The following is a 17770-nucleotide window of genomic DNA, read 5'->3' on the forward strand; positions in this document are numbered from 1 at the left end:
GGGCCGGCCCGAGGCGGGCTCTTCGGGCGGGGACAGGGCGAGGTGCGTAGGGCGCCACGTCGGCAGGCGCTGAAGGAGCAGCCTGCTGCGAGAGACTCTCGGAGTTTGCTTCGCGATTCGGGAGCCGCCGACGGAGCCCTCAGCCAGACTGACCTGAGCGGCGAGGAGGAAGAGGGAGGCCCACGGAGGTGAGCGGGAGACGCGGCCTATTCGGCCCCCCTCTGCGGGGAGGGAGGACTTAAGCATCTTCCCCACCCCCTGGCCTCCGGTGAGGAGGAGGAAGAAGAGAGGGTGGGAGTAAACCGACCTCGCCAGGGCGAACCCCTCGCCGCCATGGGCCCCCAAAGCATTAGAGGGCCGGGAAGGGGGTCTCTTGACGTCCCACGCCAGTGGGCCCGGGGGGACGGGGCAGGAGGAAAATGGGTGGCCTGAATTTAAGGGGGGAACCACTCCAGGGTGGCTTCGGAAGGAGCGGCCATAACCGAATGGGAGGCGCGTGTGTGTTTTAAATTTGCCGGAGGGAGCCTGTTTTTAAGTGAAGAGACACCCTCCGCCGATTTCTTCTGTTTATAATGCTGTAGCTTTGGGGATATACAAGGGAAACGGAGGGTTGAGGGACGGAGTCTTAAGAGCCTTCTGTTTTTGTAAAAAATAAATAAATGCAGCTTTGCCTCGGAGGAACCGTTGTTCGTTCCTGTGCTTAAAATGGTTTACACAGAGCAACCCTGTGCGTGTTTTCTCAGAAGTAAGCCCTGCTGAGCGTTCAGTGGAGCTTACTGCCAGGTAGGCGTGCATAGGGTTAAAGCAGAAATCTAAAATGGCCAAACGTGCAATCTTCACAGAGAATTTAAGCCTAACGTGAGTGAGAGTGAATATATGCACGTATCAGAGGCTCCCGATAATGTGGCATAAAGACATTCGCCGTATAACAAAAAACCCAGCCAGTCTTCCCGGGAGAGCCTGTTTCTGCAGAACTGTTTACAGCTTTGATGGAGCAAAGCAAGGTAATATGTCGAGAGCCCTTCTCCCAGTTAATTCAGCTATTAGAAGCAAGCTAGCTAGCTAGCTAGCTAGAGAGAGCTTGCTAGCTCTCTAGAGTGCAAATGGCCTGAGAACCTGTAAATAAGGGATGTGTGCAGGTCGTTAAGGTAGGAAGGCAGGAGTTGCCGCTGTTTTCTGGCAGGAGGACATTTAGCTCCTTTTATTAGAAACACGCACCATGTTCAACGTGGAAGAGTCCTTTAGGAGGCGGGGAAAGAATCCAGGCAGCACGTCAACAGCAGTATGGCTCCAGGTTACATCCCTGTTTCTCCTGCCACGTCACTGCTGTGATCCATCCATTTAACTCTCTTTGTTTCTGTAGGGTTCCCATTTACAGCTTCATGTAATAGAAGCAGTTATGTCCCAAACTGCTGCTTACATAGACCTACTTCTGAGGGGGGGGGGGGGGTTTCAGGATGCTTTTGTTCCAGTCTCCATTGGGAGGATCATTATTATTCTCAACATAGAGTAATGATTAACTGAATTTATGCAGAATGCCTTGTTCTAAATGTTGATGTTCCATCTCGGTTTGATTTTGTATGCAGCATGTAAATGGACGTATGTGTAAGTAACGCTATTCCTGAAAGTACATGGTCCATGACTTTGGTCAGCCATCTAGCAGTAATGACTTCACTCTTATTAAAGAGTCTGACCACTCACTTTGGGAGTCACTTTGTGTGGCATGGGAGTCACTTTGTGTGGCAGGTGCATGGCTCCCAGATCTTTATCTGGAGAATAGAATATCCTTTAACTACCCCTGTGCTAAACCAAAGATAGAAACCTCTGCTCATGGGGTGGGAATTATTTTCCCAAACAGTAGTACAGAGCCAGAAGCGTGGCTTCCTGCACCTCCCCCTCCCCCCCCCCGCCTCAGGCCCACTGTGGTATACAGTAGAGTGGCCATTGGCCAGGGTGTTGCATATAAAATCCCCAAAGATATATAATGTTAAAGCATGGAAATCTCTCACACTTTTTGGAAATATTTTTTTCTCTTATGAGAACTATGGGCATTTTTTTTTACAATAAATTGAAAAAAAATGGATAGAATTCCACAGGGGATGGGTGGATTTGGCCAACAAATCCCCAGTTACCCAGCTGTGCTAAACTGTGACTTAGGTGATGGAGCATAAAATAATTAGAAGAAATATGTCTTCTGTTTTCAAATTTTAGCTTTTGGTTTACTGGAGGCTTCTTATGTTATGCTTAGTTCTTGATAAAATAATGAGATGGAGAAATGCTGTATTTGACTGGTCTTAGTACCTAGAGAATATCATTGGCCCCACAATCAATTTGCCCATTCAATATTCACTGCCAAAGTGCCTTCATAATGGCTGGGTTCACACAACATGAAACACACTCAAATTTGAGTGTGGGTTGTCATTGAACATGGGTTGTTGTTGAACTGTGAGTTGTTGACTTGTGTGAGCCCAGCTGTGCTAACGAACAACAGTTTGTTAATCATGAACAATCCACAGTTCATAACCCAACAAGCCATGAGTTCTCTTTGTGGGTTTGTGGCTATTAAACCATGGTTGGTTAGTGCATCTGGGTTCACACAACAACTCACAGTTCAACAACAACCCACACTCAATCCATACCCAACCTTGAGTGTGGATTGTCGTGTTGTGTGAGCCCAGTCAGTGTCTCAAAATGCACAATGGCAGTAGATACGCTCTACCTGTCCCCGCCCTACGTAGCAGTTCTCCTGATTGCAGGCCCTTCCTTTTTCTAGCTATAGGTAATGAAGGAAGTACCACTCCATTTTTACATTCTGAGTTCAGTAAGAGTAAGCATCTGACTAATTTGAGGTTAGCTGGGTTAGGGAGGAACAGCTCTGCCAACTTCTAAATTGCTAGGAGCCAGTCTTATGTGAAGCTGTTTTCCTCCAGCAAGAAGGTTAAATGGACCTGTTTCTTGCTCAGTTAGTGCAACGCTGCCCTCAAGATACTGGACAGCAACACTAAAATATGCACTACAATTGTCTGGTGTTTTGTTTAATAAATATGAAAGCAACAACTATTTTCCTGTGATATTCTTTAATGTATCATTCAGAGTCTTGATTCTCAAAATATGAAGCTAAAGATGGCAGGACGCCGTCTTGCTCTTCTTTCCCTTGCAATCAGTGTAGTGAGAAGTGTGTGCACACGCCCTTCACTTACTTTTGATTATTGAAAACTGATGGGGGCAACCCCTTTTCCTATTGGCTTTTTCCCTTTCTACCCCCCCCCCCTTTCTGGGACTTTAAAGTACACTAAATACTTAAGTAGTTGTACAGCCTCTCTATTCTCTTGGCCTGTGATAAGAGTGAGTGCTACTAACAACTGTCTGTGCCTCCCGTTGGTTAAACTTGGCTTGATTGATAGAAGCGCACTGAGAACTTGTTCATCAAAGCAGTGCTGCCAGAACATCTTCAACTGTAGTTAACCAGAAAGCCTTTCTTAGAGGTTCAAAGCTTTGCATTAATTATGAGTCTTTATGAACCACACAAATAGCTTGTATTTTCCCAGGTCACTGTGAGTTGCAGCTGAGATTTAATTTACTCTGAGAAGTCTGTTGTGTATAAATGTTAATAAGCATGTTACTCTCTTAGGTTTAATTCAGAAAATCACAGTGGGACTTGTGAATGCTGTAACAGTTGGTAAGTATTTCTATATATGTATGTATGTAAACAACTGAACAAAGCAAGGGAGGGTCCTTGTCAATGGTAGAGGTCACCTACCTTTGCAGAAAAATATTAGGGAGAGGAACAACTCCACCCCAACTTCCCCAAACCTAAAAACTGGCCTGGTATGAGCGTTGCAAATGTGTACTCTCAGCAACCAGAGAATATCCCCACCAATCCAGGGGTTTGCAGAGGCACAAAACTTCAGTTGGCATAATTGGGAGAGACTGAAGCAGACTGCCCACACCCTCAGCTCATAAGGGGGCTCATAAGCGAGCCCATTCCAAAACTCAAGTAGAGTTTGAGACAAACATGCAGTGGGGCTTGGGGGGCTGAAATACATAAATTTGTATCCTGAGTGCTCCATTCAAAAATCTGATGCTAACACTACTATATCTTAAACACAGCGCAAATCAGTTTCAAAATCTCACTTGTAGGCTACTCAGATTTTACATGTATGAAAAAAATCTGTGTTGAAAAATGTAATGTGTATTTGCGTGTGGAATGTAGTCTTGCTTTGTGCTCAGATGAACATCTGCAGTAGGGTAATTTACAGTGGAGCAACAAGCAATTAATCCAGAACAGCATAGGTATAATTTTGGTTGAAATAGTTTGTGTTATTGCATGTGTCACCTTGCCTGCCAATATAAAGAAAAGTACTCCATTGGAAATACTTGGACACTGAAAATTATTTCATAAAAATAATCTGCTGCCTTAAAATAGTAATAATACATAATATATTTTTATGGTGCTTTTTGAGTGGTCTGAGCACCTCACCTTATCTTGAGAAATCCTTTCTAACCTACCTTACCTTGTGGATGAGGGAGGGGATTGAGGACGACTTGCCTAATGCCACCTAGTGAGTTCATGGCAGAGGCAAGATTTGATCCAATCCTTTAGCCACTGAGCTATACAAGCTGCCTCATTAATAACTGCACTGAATGGGGCAGGTCTTGAAGAAATAATACATTGTTATGAAAGAAATTCAAAATGAAATAAGAGGTTTCTTACAGGTAGCATTTTGTGTAAGAAATTCAGTTCAATCTGCATTTACGCCATCATGAATGGTGAATGCACATGCATTTACATATGGTGGGAAGTCCCAATAGATGGCAGACTCCCTTGCAAAATAGGCGTATGCACATTTGTCACACGTGATGATGTGTAGATAGCCCGCGTGCAACTTTCTATGCAGGAATGATACCATGTAGGAAATTAGGTGCAGCAGCTCTAGAATGCTTATATTGAAGCTTTTGGTACAACTTTGCACCTTATGTATATGCCCTGATAGATTCTTGAATGATTGCAAAACTGTTCCTTTTCTGCAGGACCAGCTCTTTTTGTATATGGCTTCTTTGGCGCCTACAGAATAAGTATGAAACTGCAAAACTCTTTTACTAAGATAAAAATAGCAACAGAACACTAGGAAATGCACTGTCCAGGCTCCACATTATCTAGGATACATTTCTTGAACACCCTCAGCAACTTTTCTTCTAGAAATTTCATAGATAATAAATATTACTTCTTTTTGTTGTTGTTCAGTCGTTAAGTCGTGCCCAACTCTTCGTGACCCCATGGACCATAGCACTCCAGGCCTTCCTGTCCTCTGCTCTCTCCCAGAGTGTGCTCAAGTTCATATTCATTGCATCAGTGATGCTATCTAGCCATTTCATCCTCTGCCGTCCCCTTCTCCGTTTGCCTTCAATCTTTCCCAGCATCAGGGTCTTTTCCAGGGAGTTTTCTCTTCGCATTAGGTGGCCAAAATATTTCAGCTTCAGTATCTGTCCTTCCAATGAGCACTCAGGGTTGATTTCCTTTAGGATTGACTGATTTGACCTCCTTGCAGTCCAAGGCACTCGTAAGAGTCTTCTCCAGCACCACAGTTCGAAGGCATCGATTCTTCGGCACTCAGCCTTCCTTATAGTCCAGGTCTCACAGCCATACGTTACTACTGGGAAAATCATAGCTTTGCTTATATGGACCTTTGTCGGCAAGGTGATGTCTCTGCTTCTTACTATGCTGTCTAGGTTTGCCATAGCTTTCCTCCCAAAGAGCAAGCATCTTTTAATTTCATGGCTACAGTCACCGTCTGCGGTGATCTTGGAGCCCAAGAAAATAAAATCTGTCACTGCATCCATTTCTTCCCCTTCTATATGCCAGGAAGTGATGGGGCCAGATGCCATGATCTTTCTTTTTTTAATGTTGAGTTTCAAACCAGCTTTTGCAGTCCCTTCCTTCACCCTCAGCAAGAGGCTCTTCATATCCTCTTTGCTTTCTGCCATTAGGGTGGTATTCTCTGCGTATCTGAGGTTGTTGATAATTTTCCCGGCAATCTTAATTCTGACCTGTGATTCATCCAACCTGGCGTTTCTCATGATGTACTCTGCATATAAGTTAAATAAGCAAGGCGACAATATACAGCCTTGTCGTACTCCTTTCCCAATTTTGAACCAATCGGTTGTTCCATATCCGGTTCTTACTGTTGCTTCTTGACCCTCGTACAGGCTTCTCAGGAGACAGGTAAGGTGGTCTGGTACTCCCATCTCTTTATGAATTTGCCACAGTTTGTTGTGATCCACACAATCAAAGGCTCTAGTGTAGTCAATGAAGCAGAAATAGACGCTTTTCTGGAATTCTCTTGCTTTCTCCATGATCCAGCGAATGTTGGCGATTTGATCTCTAGTTCCTCTGCCTCTTTGAAACCCAGCTTGTACTTCCAGTAGTTCTCAGTTCACATACTGCTGAAGCCTAGCTTGTAGGATTTTGAGCATAACCTTGCTGGCATGTGAAATGAGTGCAATTGTATGGTAGTTTGAACACTCTTTGGCATTGCCCTTCTTTGGAATTGGAATGTAAACTGACCTTTTCCAGTCTTGTGGCCACTGCTGAGTGTTCCAAATTTGTTGGCATATTGAGTGCAGCACTTTAACAGCATCATCTTTTAGGATTTTAAATAGCTCAGCTGGAATACTGTCATCTCCGCCAGCTTTGTTGTTAGTAATGCTTCCTACGGCCCACTTGACTTCACTCTCGACGATGTCCGGCTCAAGTTCAGTGACTGCGCTATCATGGCTATCCTGTATAGTTCTTCTGTGTATTCTTTCCACCTCTTCTTAATCTCATCTGCTTCTGTTAGGTCCCTGCCTTCTTTGTCCTTTATCATGCCCATCTTTGCACAAAGCATTCCCTTGAGATCTCCAATTTTCTTGAAGATATCTCTAGTCTTTCCCATTCTGTTGTTTTCCTTGATTTCCTTGCATTGTTCATTTAAGAAGGCCTTCTTGTCTCTCCTTGCTATTCTCTGGAACTCTGCATTCAGTTGGATATATCTTCCCCTTTCGCCCTTGCTTTTCGCTTCCCTTCTTTCCTCAGCTACTTGTAAAGCCTCATCAGACAGCCACTTGGCTTTCTTGCATTTCTTTTTCTTTGGGATGGATTGAGTTGCTGCCTCCTGAACAGTGTTACGGACCTCCGTCCATATTTCCTCAGGCACTCTGTCTATCAGGTCTAATCCCTTAAATCTGTTCCTCACCTCCACTGTATATTCATAAGGGATATGATTTAGGTCATACCTGGATGGTTTAGTGGTTTTCCGTACATTCTTCAGTTTAAGCCGACATTTTGCAAGAAGCAGGTCATGATCTGAGCCACAGTCAGCTCCAGGTCTTGTTTTTACTGACTGTATAGAGCTTCTCCATCTTTGGCTGCAAAGGACATAATCAATCTGATTTCGATACTGACCATCTGGTGATGTCCATGTGTAGAGTCGCCTCTTGTGCTGTTGGAAAACTGTGTTTGCTATGATCAGCGTGTTCTCTTGGCAAAACTCTATTAGCCTTTGTCCTGCTTCATTTTGTACACCAAGGCCATGCTTGCCTGTTATCCCGGTGATTTCTTGACTTCCTACTTTAGCGTTCCAATCCCTTACGATGAAGAGGACATCTTTTTTTGGTGTTAGTTCTAGAAGGTGTTGTAGGTCTTCATAGAACTGATCAACCTTAGCTTCTTCAGCCTCAGTGATTGGAGCATAGACTTGAATTACTGTGATGTTGAATGGTTTGCCTTGGATTCGTACTGAGATATTCTGTCGTTTCTGAGATTGTACCCCAGTACTGCTTTTCCCACCCTTTTATTGACTATGAGTGCTACTCCATTTCTTCTGAGGGATTCTTGCCCACAGTAGTAGATATAATGGTCACCTGAATTAAATTCGCCCATGCTTGTCCATTTTAGTTCACTGATTCCCAAGATGTCGATGTTTGACCACCTCCAGCTTACCTTGATTCATTGATCTTACATTCCAGGTTCCTAGACAATATTGTTCTTTACAGCATTGGATTTCTTTTCACCACCGGACACATCCACAGCTGAGTGTCCTTTCGGCTTTGGCCCAGCCGCTTCACTCTTTCTGGCGCTACTTGGAAATTCCCTCTGCTCTTCCCCAGTAGTATATTGGACACCTTCCGACCTGAGGGGCTCATCTTCCGACGTCATCTCAGCCTTCTGATACGTTCCATGGGGTTTTCTTGGCAAGAATACTGGAGTGGGTTGCCATTTCCTTCTCCAGTGGACCACATTTTGTCAGAACTCTCCGCCATGCCCTGTCCGTCTTGGGTGGTCCTGCACGGCATAGCTTATGGCTTCACTGAGTTACGCAAGCCCCTTCGCCACAACAAGGCAGTGATCCATGAAGGGGAATAAATATTACTAGACATGTGTAAATTATATTTTCTTAACTTGTGCTAATGTTTGTTTCCCCCTGAAACTTACAACTAGTTTATTATTGTAGATGGTGTCACTTAATTACAAGAAAAAAGAAAAGAGACGTTGTACTTGGCACCTTGAAGCTATACAGCAAGGGATTATATAGGTATGTATGTGGGGTATAATATATTTAGAATACTATTATTTATTTAATTCTATAATGCTGCAGAAGACTTCTTAAAAGACCATACTTCAGTGACATCTAGGCCAGGGGTGGAGCAGAAGGTGCTTTGGATGTCAGCTCCCAGATGCCTCTGCCAACATGGCCAATAGTCAGGAATGCTGACAGTTGAAGTCCAAAACATCTGGAGATCTGTCTTCCCATCCCTGATTTAGGATGCAATCCTGTCGGGATAGTCAGCCGCCTCCAAACTTGGAGGCGGTCAACTATCCTATGCAGAGTGGGTGGAGCACAGAGGGGATCCTCTCCTCCACGCTCTGCCCACCCTGCTTTTGTGGCTAGATGGCTGATTTTGGCTGTCTGACTGGGGCACATAAGATCAGGAGGGATGGAGGCTGTGCAGTGCATAGGAACCAATGTAAGTGGCTTCTGCGGTCCCCTTCCTGCCCCCAGGAATGTCCCCTATTTGCCCGCTCCACACTTCATTTCCAAGCATGGAGACTGTCAAGAAACATGCTGCCTATGAGGCAGCAGGGGAGGGGAGGGGAGCGTGGTTGCTGGCAACCACAGTCAGAGCGCTGGCACCAACCTCAGTTCCCATAAACCACAATATCCTATGACCCTCTGGACACTGTCTAGTGGCTATAGGATTGCTCACTTAGGCTACATGTTAGCTGTTGTATTTCAATATTTTAATTATATCTGACCTGTATTTGTTTTAAAAACCTGAAATAGGAAGCATTCCAGCCCTGCTAAAATGATAGAAATGTTGGCGTTGATTTTAGGAGGTGGATTGCAGATAATAACGCTAAAAAGAATACCCTGATGCTTAACATCTTGGTCTGTCTTACAGTGGTAAATATTTGTCCTTTTGTATCTCCAAAGTGTTGGTTGTAAAAGCTCTGTAAATATCAGTTTGTAGGCTGATAACTTCCTAAGAGAATGTTTACCCTAAAGCAAAATTACTCATTTTAATAAAGCTGAGTTGGTAACGGAAAGAAGGGGGGTTGCAAATCTGCTTTCAGCCTTTGTTAATTCATGCCATCTTGACTGTGTACAAGCATTTACTACTACTAAAATAGCAACTTCCCAAAAGTGATTTAAAACTACTTTATGCTAAGGACAGGAAGTAGAGACTACTGCTGTATCCAATGAAATCTTTGGGGGATATGTGGCTGTTCAGACTAGAATCTAACCAGGAGAGTAGCGTTAATGCCACATCACTTGGCAAAATTCCATATGATCTTGATTGCCCTAATTAAGGGACATGAAAGACTTCAGCAGAGCAGTGTGGACCACAGGGCATTATTGAACTAAGTCCGTTATAAGGTATAACCTGGTAGCTTTCGTAACGCTTCCACATGGTAACCTAGTGGGGCATGAAAGCAGGCTATTCCAAACTTCTGATACTGTTATCTTAAACATACTTACTTTGAAGTAAAACCCACTGACTTCAGTGGCAGATATATTTAATATCATGGGATAAACTCACCCTTAGATTTAAATATATTTGTCACATTAGAATAAAAAGCAGTCATTAAAATGTTGGATAGCTAAAAACGTGTCCCTTTTAATTGATGAATCTTTGCCCTTAATGAACTTGTCATGCTGATCTTATACTTTGCATTAATATCTTGCCAAAGGCCAAAGTTCAACTCATTAGGTCAGCATTTTTCAAGTGTTGCAATGTAATTTACTGTGATGGCAGACCAGCAAAAAACTTAATCGCAGTATTTTATCTCCTGACAACAGAGCCTCAGCTCTTCACGATGTGTTGAAAATGTATGAATGCATAGCATTAAGCAGTGTGAGGTCTTCTAGTATCCAGGGATTTGCACAATTTGACCTGGCTTAGTAGCCAACAAGTCGGTGCTCTCTCGCTTCCTTTGGAATCCACTGCCTGATAAGGGTTTTGTCTTTTTTACAGGGGAGAAACCATGGGAACTCTGTGAGTGTATGTGTACATGCGCATGCACGCACACAGACACAGACACCCTTTCCCTCCAAACCATGACATTGATCCTGTGTTCAAGCACAATGCAGCCTTGTGCTTATTTGGAAGGTGCACACTTTGCTTCCCTGGACTGTCATTAGCTTTTTGAAAGCTAGATGCTTTCACTACTGGTTGCCAGAACTAAATGTATTGTTGCCCTTGGTGGTTGTATTTGGGATCCGTGCTGCTGTGACTACAGTGGTTAACTTTTTATGGTTAAAAAGGAAGAGAAACCTCTTTTCAGCTTAACTTTTACATCATTTTTGTTAAATTGTAGGGAAATGTTCCTGCACAAACTAACAAGTCAGCTTACTGGACAACAGCTCCTGAATAGAGTGTTAATATTTGGAGTTTGATTTACAACTGAGGAAAGATAGATGCATCCAAATATAGAATATTGCCTGACCTCTAGTAAGGGAGGCTTAAGAAATTTTTCAACTTGCAATTATTTATTTTATTTTTTTATTTGATTTCTATACTGCCCAATAGCCGAAGCTCTCTGGGTGGTTCACAAAAATTAAAACCAAACAGCACACAATAAAACAATTTAAAATATATAGAACATTAAAACCACAATATAACAATACAACCACAATAAAACCTAGCAGCAGTGCAGGAGTTTAAAATACAGATTTAAAACAGCAAAGCTAAAAGTCTAGAAAGCTAAAATGCCTGGGGAAATAAAAAGGTCTTCACCTGGCACCAAAAGGAATACAGTGTAGGTGCCAGGCGAACCTCACTAGGGAGCTCATTCCACAGCCCGGATGCCACAGCAGAAAAAGCCCTCCTCCTAGTAACCACCCACCTCAATTATAATTCATGACAATAAAGTACTCTTGCCAAGAAGTAAAACAAGCTGCTTAGGGCACAATCCTATGTAGGTTTAGACAGAAAAAAGTCCTACAACTCCCAGCATTCCCCAGCAGGCTGGCTGGGGAATGCTGGGAGTTGTAGGACTTTTTTCTGTCTAAACCTGCATAGGATTGCGCCCTTACTCCCTCAAGTATGGAGCTGTTCTAGCACAATTTCGTGGCAGTCCTTCCTTGTTGGAGTTTGGGTAACTTCCTGAGTAGTAGCTTTTCTTACTAATTCAGTGGCTATCCTGTTTTTCAAAGAGCAGATTCTGCTGGGCCTCATGAGATCAACCAAGAGCATTCATAGTTTAGCTAACATGGACTGCTCTTAGGATGTCTGAAAATAAGCTACGCTGATGTATATTTTGCTTGAATAATAGGTACTTCACATAGGACTTTTCTGCAATACAAAATTGTGCATGAAATAATCTATATTTGTCACTCCCAATTTGGAAAAGATGTTTGTCTTATCTACAAATGCTACAGTATAGACCTTATTCTGTTGTCTCCTAAGCTTTATTTCCAGTATTTTCTGGCAGAATTTAAAAACCATTAAAAAAAAAACCCTTAATACCATGGTGTAGAGCGTTCTTCCTCAATAGTTGGCTCACATAGGACACTTGGACCCACCAAGACCCTCCAACCAGCTCTCCCTTTTCCTATATTTGTACCTATCTCTACTGCTTTTCATGGCTGCTGGTACACCATTCTCAACTTTCATGTTTCCTCACAATAGTACACACATATCTGAGCTAAAGTTACTTTCTCCTCATCTACTATCCCTCTTTACCATAAATTACTTTTTCCATTCTATTCAGTGACATTTTTTCGCTACTTTTTAAACTAGAACTTACACCCAGGAGTTGCTGGCAAAAAGAGACTGAAACTTGAATGTTTGTGCTTAACACAGAAAATGGCACTGGTGACTCTGGTACATCAGTTCATACCACCTATGTAAAATCAAATGTTGAGATTTTAGACTGGCATGCATATACATATTCATTGTATACATATACAATGTATATACCGTATACATATTCATTGGCAGGTGTAGCATCTGTTAAGATTAAACTGTACCTTTTTTTCCCAACGTGAGGTGGGTGAGAGATGGACTTCTTAAAAGCCTGTGCCTATATAGTATATGAGAACTTTCTTTATTTTTTAGGCAATAATGAACCAAACAGACAAAAATGAACAAGATGTTCCCCCATATCTTAATGATGAGCCGCCAGAAGGTAAATTTCAGTAACAGGTTTTATTGTAGTTCTGAAGGTAAAATGTTGTCTTACGGTACAATGCATGTGTGTTTGTTCAGTTCTACTTCAGTAAATTGATTTCTGATAGTTGTTAGTTCTGAGGAATCAACTGATGCAGGGTGAAGGCTGAAACTTAGTCTTTTTATCCACTGAAATTAATTATTTTGTTAATTATTTTCCCTTTATGAACTAATTTCAAGACTAAAGCTGACTCTGTTCAGAAAATTACTTGAAAAATACATTTTGCTCAGTTTTATTCAGGATAGTGCTAGAATACATAAAATATTGTCCTTTCCAGTTGAATGAGAATGTGGAAAGAGTAATATAACTAGATAACATAAATGTTGAGCTGCCAAGAGAGACTAAAGCAGAAAGGAGCAACACTGGAAAGAAAAAGAGAAGACAAAATTGTCCAGCGTGCATCTTCCGGTATTCCCATACTAAGGGCACAATCCTATGGTTGCTAGTCAGCGGCTAGATGGCCATAGGACTGGTCAGTTCCCAGAGAACTGCCTCCCCACCGCCTCATACATAGCACAGATTGTCCCCCCTCGTAAGAACAGCACGGAGTGGGGCAAAAGGCGGTTTCCCAGGGGCAGGGAGTGTGTAAGTGCTGGTAATATGCTTCCTGTGTGTTGTCCGGCCTCCCCACCCCACGCTCTAGCCACAAATGCAGGGCAGCTGGGGCATGGAGGAGACGATCCCCTCCGTGCTTCTCCTGCTGTGCATTGGATAGGTGGTCGCCTCCGAATTCAGAGGCAGCCACCTCTCCACATAGGGCTGCCCCCTAAAGCTGCAATCCTATACCCACTTACCGGGGAGTAAGCCCCATTGAACTCAATAGAACTTACTTCTGAGTAGACATATATAGGATTGTGTGTTAATCTCAAACTGTTATAGGTGCTGGTCATAAAAATGGCCCTATTTGGGAATATTTTAAAGACACTCCCTCTATAGGTTAAAAAAGCATGAGGTGCAAAGCCTGCTTGTAAGAATGAAACAGTGTAAAATTTACTCTACATTTTATTCTTGAATACTCTGCTTAGCTGTAAATTAACATGGCTTAGATGTCAGATTTCCACCATCATTCAGGAAATATATATTAAAAAAATTCCATGGGAATATAGATTCAGGTCAGTGATTTAAACTGACCTTTTGCTTGCTGATTAAATCATGATTTAAATCATTGATTTAAATTGCCTTGATTTAAATCAGTCCACCTTGCTTATAATGTCCTTGGTTCTTCTTGGCCTGCTAGCTGGTCAAGACCAGCTTGAGATTTTTTTCCTACTCTTCTGAAATTATTAATCCAGTTCTCCCACAGGCTAGTGTCCATTGGAGTCCCAGCACTAACAGTAATGACGTTGTGCTAGTATAAACCAACATTTGCACAACATAACTAGCCCAATGGGGAAAGTGGTGATTTGGCATCAAACTTTGGTAGCACAATAGTAAAGGGATGATTTTTTTTCTTCAGAACAAGGCATGTGTTCCCTACGTGCTTCTTAAAAAGAAAAATCACCCCCTTTTTTTTACCATGCCATCGCTACTTTTTCCAATTGTGCTAGTTACATTGTGCAAGTGTTGGTTTAATTTAGTGCAACGTCATTAGTGCTAGCACAGGGACACCGTTGGATCCTATCCATTGAGATCATTGGCCGATAGTACATATTTTGCTAAAAATGATGAGTTCTTATGTGACGAACGTGAGCAACGTTAATGTTTTAAAGAGAAGATGAAACAAAAAGCTTATTTAAATCTGATCATCTTTTTTAAAATTCAGAATATGAAAGTGCTCAGATACCCATGCAAATCAAAATTCAAAGGTTGCAGGATTCCTTGGCATGTAAATCCAAACATGAAGCCAGTTCTAAGAGCAGAGTTTGGTTAGAAGGAATCTCCTGTGAACTGCTGAAAAGTTTTGAGAGTGTTGGAAGTTGTGTTATCTTCTGCCCAAATAAACTCTACTCTTAAACTTTTTATTGTATGTGTAGTAGGAGACAAAAATATGATAAAGGGGAAAACACTATAGAAAGTTTAAGTACCAAAAATGGGGGGAAAATCAAGTTTCAAAATGTTATATTTTCATTGGAGCTTGCATTTGCAGCAATGGCATTTTCTAAAAAAATAACCAGCCACCCAAAGGATGATTATAGTACATGTGGTGTATGTCATGTCAAGATACTGTATCTGGAGTTTATTTTTATACTTTTAAATGAGTTTTGAACATTTTACTCTCTCTTCGTAGATGCGTTAAAAGATCATCCACAGCAGCAACCTGGCATGCTTTCTCGTGTGACCGGTGGCCTCTTCAGCATAACTAAGGGAGCTGTTGGTGCCACAATTGGCGGTGTAGCATGGATAGGAGGGAAAAGTTTCGAAGTGACCAAAACCGCAGTAACAGCTGTGCCTTCTATGGGAGTAGGATTAGTTAAAGGAAGTGTTTCTGCTGTGACAGGAGGTGTTACAGCTGTAGGATCTGCTATCTCAAGCAAAGTGCCTTTAACGGGAAAGAAAAAGGATAAGTCTGACTGAGAAAGAAACTGAGGCCAGTTTGTCAAGGACATTGCCTGTGTGGCTTTTGAATCTGCAAAGATTTGGACGGTTACAAAGCCACAGGTCTTAACACGTCTAAAGAGCTATATGAATATTTGTCACCTGGAAGGACAGAAGTAGCATGGTGTCGCAGTGTCTAAAACTTTATAGTTTTCTTCAAGCAGTCATCTGGTGAAATGTTACACTTGATAAGTATCTAATCAAGTACATGGATCTGAAGGGATAGCTCACATTTGAATATTAATTCACTGTAGATCTTCTTGCAGTTTTTAACTAAAAATGTGAAAAATGGAGCAAAAAGTTAAGCACTTTGAAGCCCTGTTGGTCCCAATGGGAGGGATTTAAATATATGCTCCCTTAAAATTAGTTGAACATTAAAGTGCTTAAATGTTGGCTGGATCATGCCCTTAGTTGGTAGCCTCTGCAGTATCATAAATATATTGATGTTCTAGCTACAAGTCTATGGTTTCTGTATTTTCTTGGATAAGGAATCATTGAACTGCCTAAAGGGTTTCATATATCTTTGCTTTTTGAAACTATTTTTATACACACTCTAAACTCTTTGAATGGTGATTGCTGTCACAAGTGCACGCGCACGTGTGTGTCTGTATATATATATATATGTAGACATATCCTATATCAACTCAGTCATTCATGCCTTATGGCGAAAAACAATCTATTTTTACTTAGTGAATCTATAAAGATGTTGTAATGTCCCTCATTTCAATGCAGTCTGTGGAAGAAGCTTTACACTTAAAAAAATATATTGATACTGAAGACTGCTAAATCTCAGGTGTAGCTTACTGGTACCCACGTCTCACCTGCAAAATGAAAATCCTTTGTGCCATTAGGTTGTTTAAACTGACATTTAAGTCCAAGTTTACAGTCCATACAATACTGGATAACATTAAGTTCTAGAATAAAAACAGTTCTCTGTGATTTCTAGGCCAACAGAACAAATGACTCTAAAATCTGCTTCTTGAACACACGGCACAAATCCAGCAACCATTAATATCATTGTAGTGGGTGAAAATTGACTAGAGGCTGTGTAGTACAGTTGTTGATGGATTAGATTTCTCATTGTTTTCAGTATGAGAACATAAAGAACTCCCTAGCATTTATACCTGAACAGGTAGGTTTGCTGAAGATGAAAAAAACAAAATGGCACCCAATGATAAAAGCAAAGTGATTAAAAATAACTAGGTGACCTGCATATAAATCAATGTAATGCATATATTTCCAAGGTTTCCTGAGCAAGATGTACATGAATAACTTGCTCTGTTCCTTCTAATCCATAATCCATGAACTCCAAAGTAGTCCTACTCTAATCAGTGGGCTGTACTGTAATTTTTTGGGTTTATGCCTTGTTTTACTTTGAAGTTCTTCAGCATGTTCTTGTTGACTTTGTAGCATTTTTGGTAGCCCATAAAAGATGGATGAAGCTCACATGAATATTCCGTATGCAGTATTTCCTAAAATGCGTGTGTTAAAATAAAAGGAAAAATCTAAGCATTTGAGCTTGATCAAAATGGTTCTGATTATAAAGAGCAGATTAATGGGTGGTGTCTTTTTGTAAAACTGATTACCATTTGTCTAAAATTACTTATTCTGGTTACTAGAGGTTTGTAAATTAAACAATGTGATAAGCGATTGTGGTATTGCCATTTGTATTTCAGCTGCCAAGGGAAAGGTCCATAGCTTAGTGCTAGAGCATATGCTATACATGCACAAGTTCCCAGGTTTAACTCTTGGCATATATAGTTGAAAATGATAATGGGTAGCAAGGCTGGGAAATCTCTAAGCTCATGACCTTGGAGAGCTATTGCCAGTCATAGCAGATAATGCTTGGCTACATCAGGGGTGGACAATACCAGAGGGTTCACAGCCCCTGCTGCTCATCGCCAAATTTGGATTTTTTTTTTTTAAGGAAACAAATGGTGCCTGTAGCACTCTAGAGTGCCAAAAGGGCCAAATATAGCTTAAAACAAGTTACATTTGACTCTTTTGATGCTCCATAGCATTACACATGCCAATTTTCCCCTGACACCCTATGGAGTGTGGCCCAGTGTGACGGGGGGCAAAAATGGCTCCCAGTCCTCCTGCCATTGCCCAACCCTGGGCTAGATGCGCAAATGGTCCGACAGTATAAGGTAGCTTTATATGCTCATAAGAACAACCTTTTACTTGACCATTTCTGTGACCCAAATAATCTCTAAAAACTGAAATAGAATGTGATTTCTTTAAGCTATCCAAGCACAAGGAATTCATCGCTGCCATTGTCTGAACAAGTTTTGCAGAAGCTGTATTAAATCAAGCGGCAAAGGACTGTAATAAAAGTATGCCTCTGAGAACGTATTAGGAACTTTTCATATGGGATGCCTTGACCAACATATATGTCATCACGCTATTCAACTATTCCCTTATTAGGAGATAATAGGTAGTATTCAACTGTCATTCCACTAGCGCAAATGATGTTGGCCTAGCGGAAACTAGGTTCCAAACTATGCACAAGGGGAGAATCCA

The 17770-nt window shown here is 41.7% G+C and overlaps 1 protein-coding gene across 1 annotated transcript; it reads left to right on the top strand.

Moving 5' to 3' along the window:
- Positions 1–24: 24 nt before the first annotated feature.
- TMEM263 (transmembrane protein 263) lies at positions 25–17588 on the top strand. Its single transcript, XM_084809678.1, has 5 exons — positions 25–188; positions 3632–3679; positions 8493–8573; positions 12601–12670; positions 14940–17588. The coding sequence occupies exons 4-5, from the start codon at positions 12607–12609 to the stop codon at positions 15224–15226; spliced, it is 351 nt and encodes a 116-aa protein (XP_084665804.1). The 5' UTR covers positions 25–188; positions 3632–3679; positions 8493–8573; positions 12601–12606; the 3' UTR covers positions 15227–17588.
- The last annotated feature ends 182 nt before the right edge of the window (positions 17589–17770 follow it).

This window comes from Heloderma suspectum, chromosome 7 (genome assembly GCF_057233095.1).
Source record: "Heloderma suspectum isolate Gila_16-S chromosome 7, 16-S_ref, whole genome shotgun sequence".
Classification (NCBI taxonomy): domain Eukaryota; kingdom Metazoa; phylum Chordata; class Lepidosauria; order Squamata; family Helodermatidae; genus Heloderma; species Heloderma suspectum.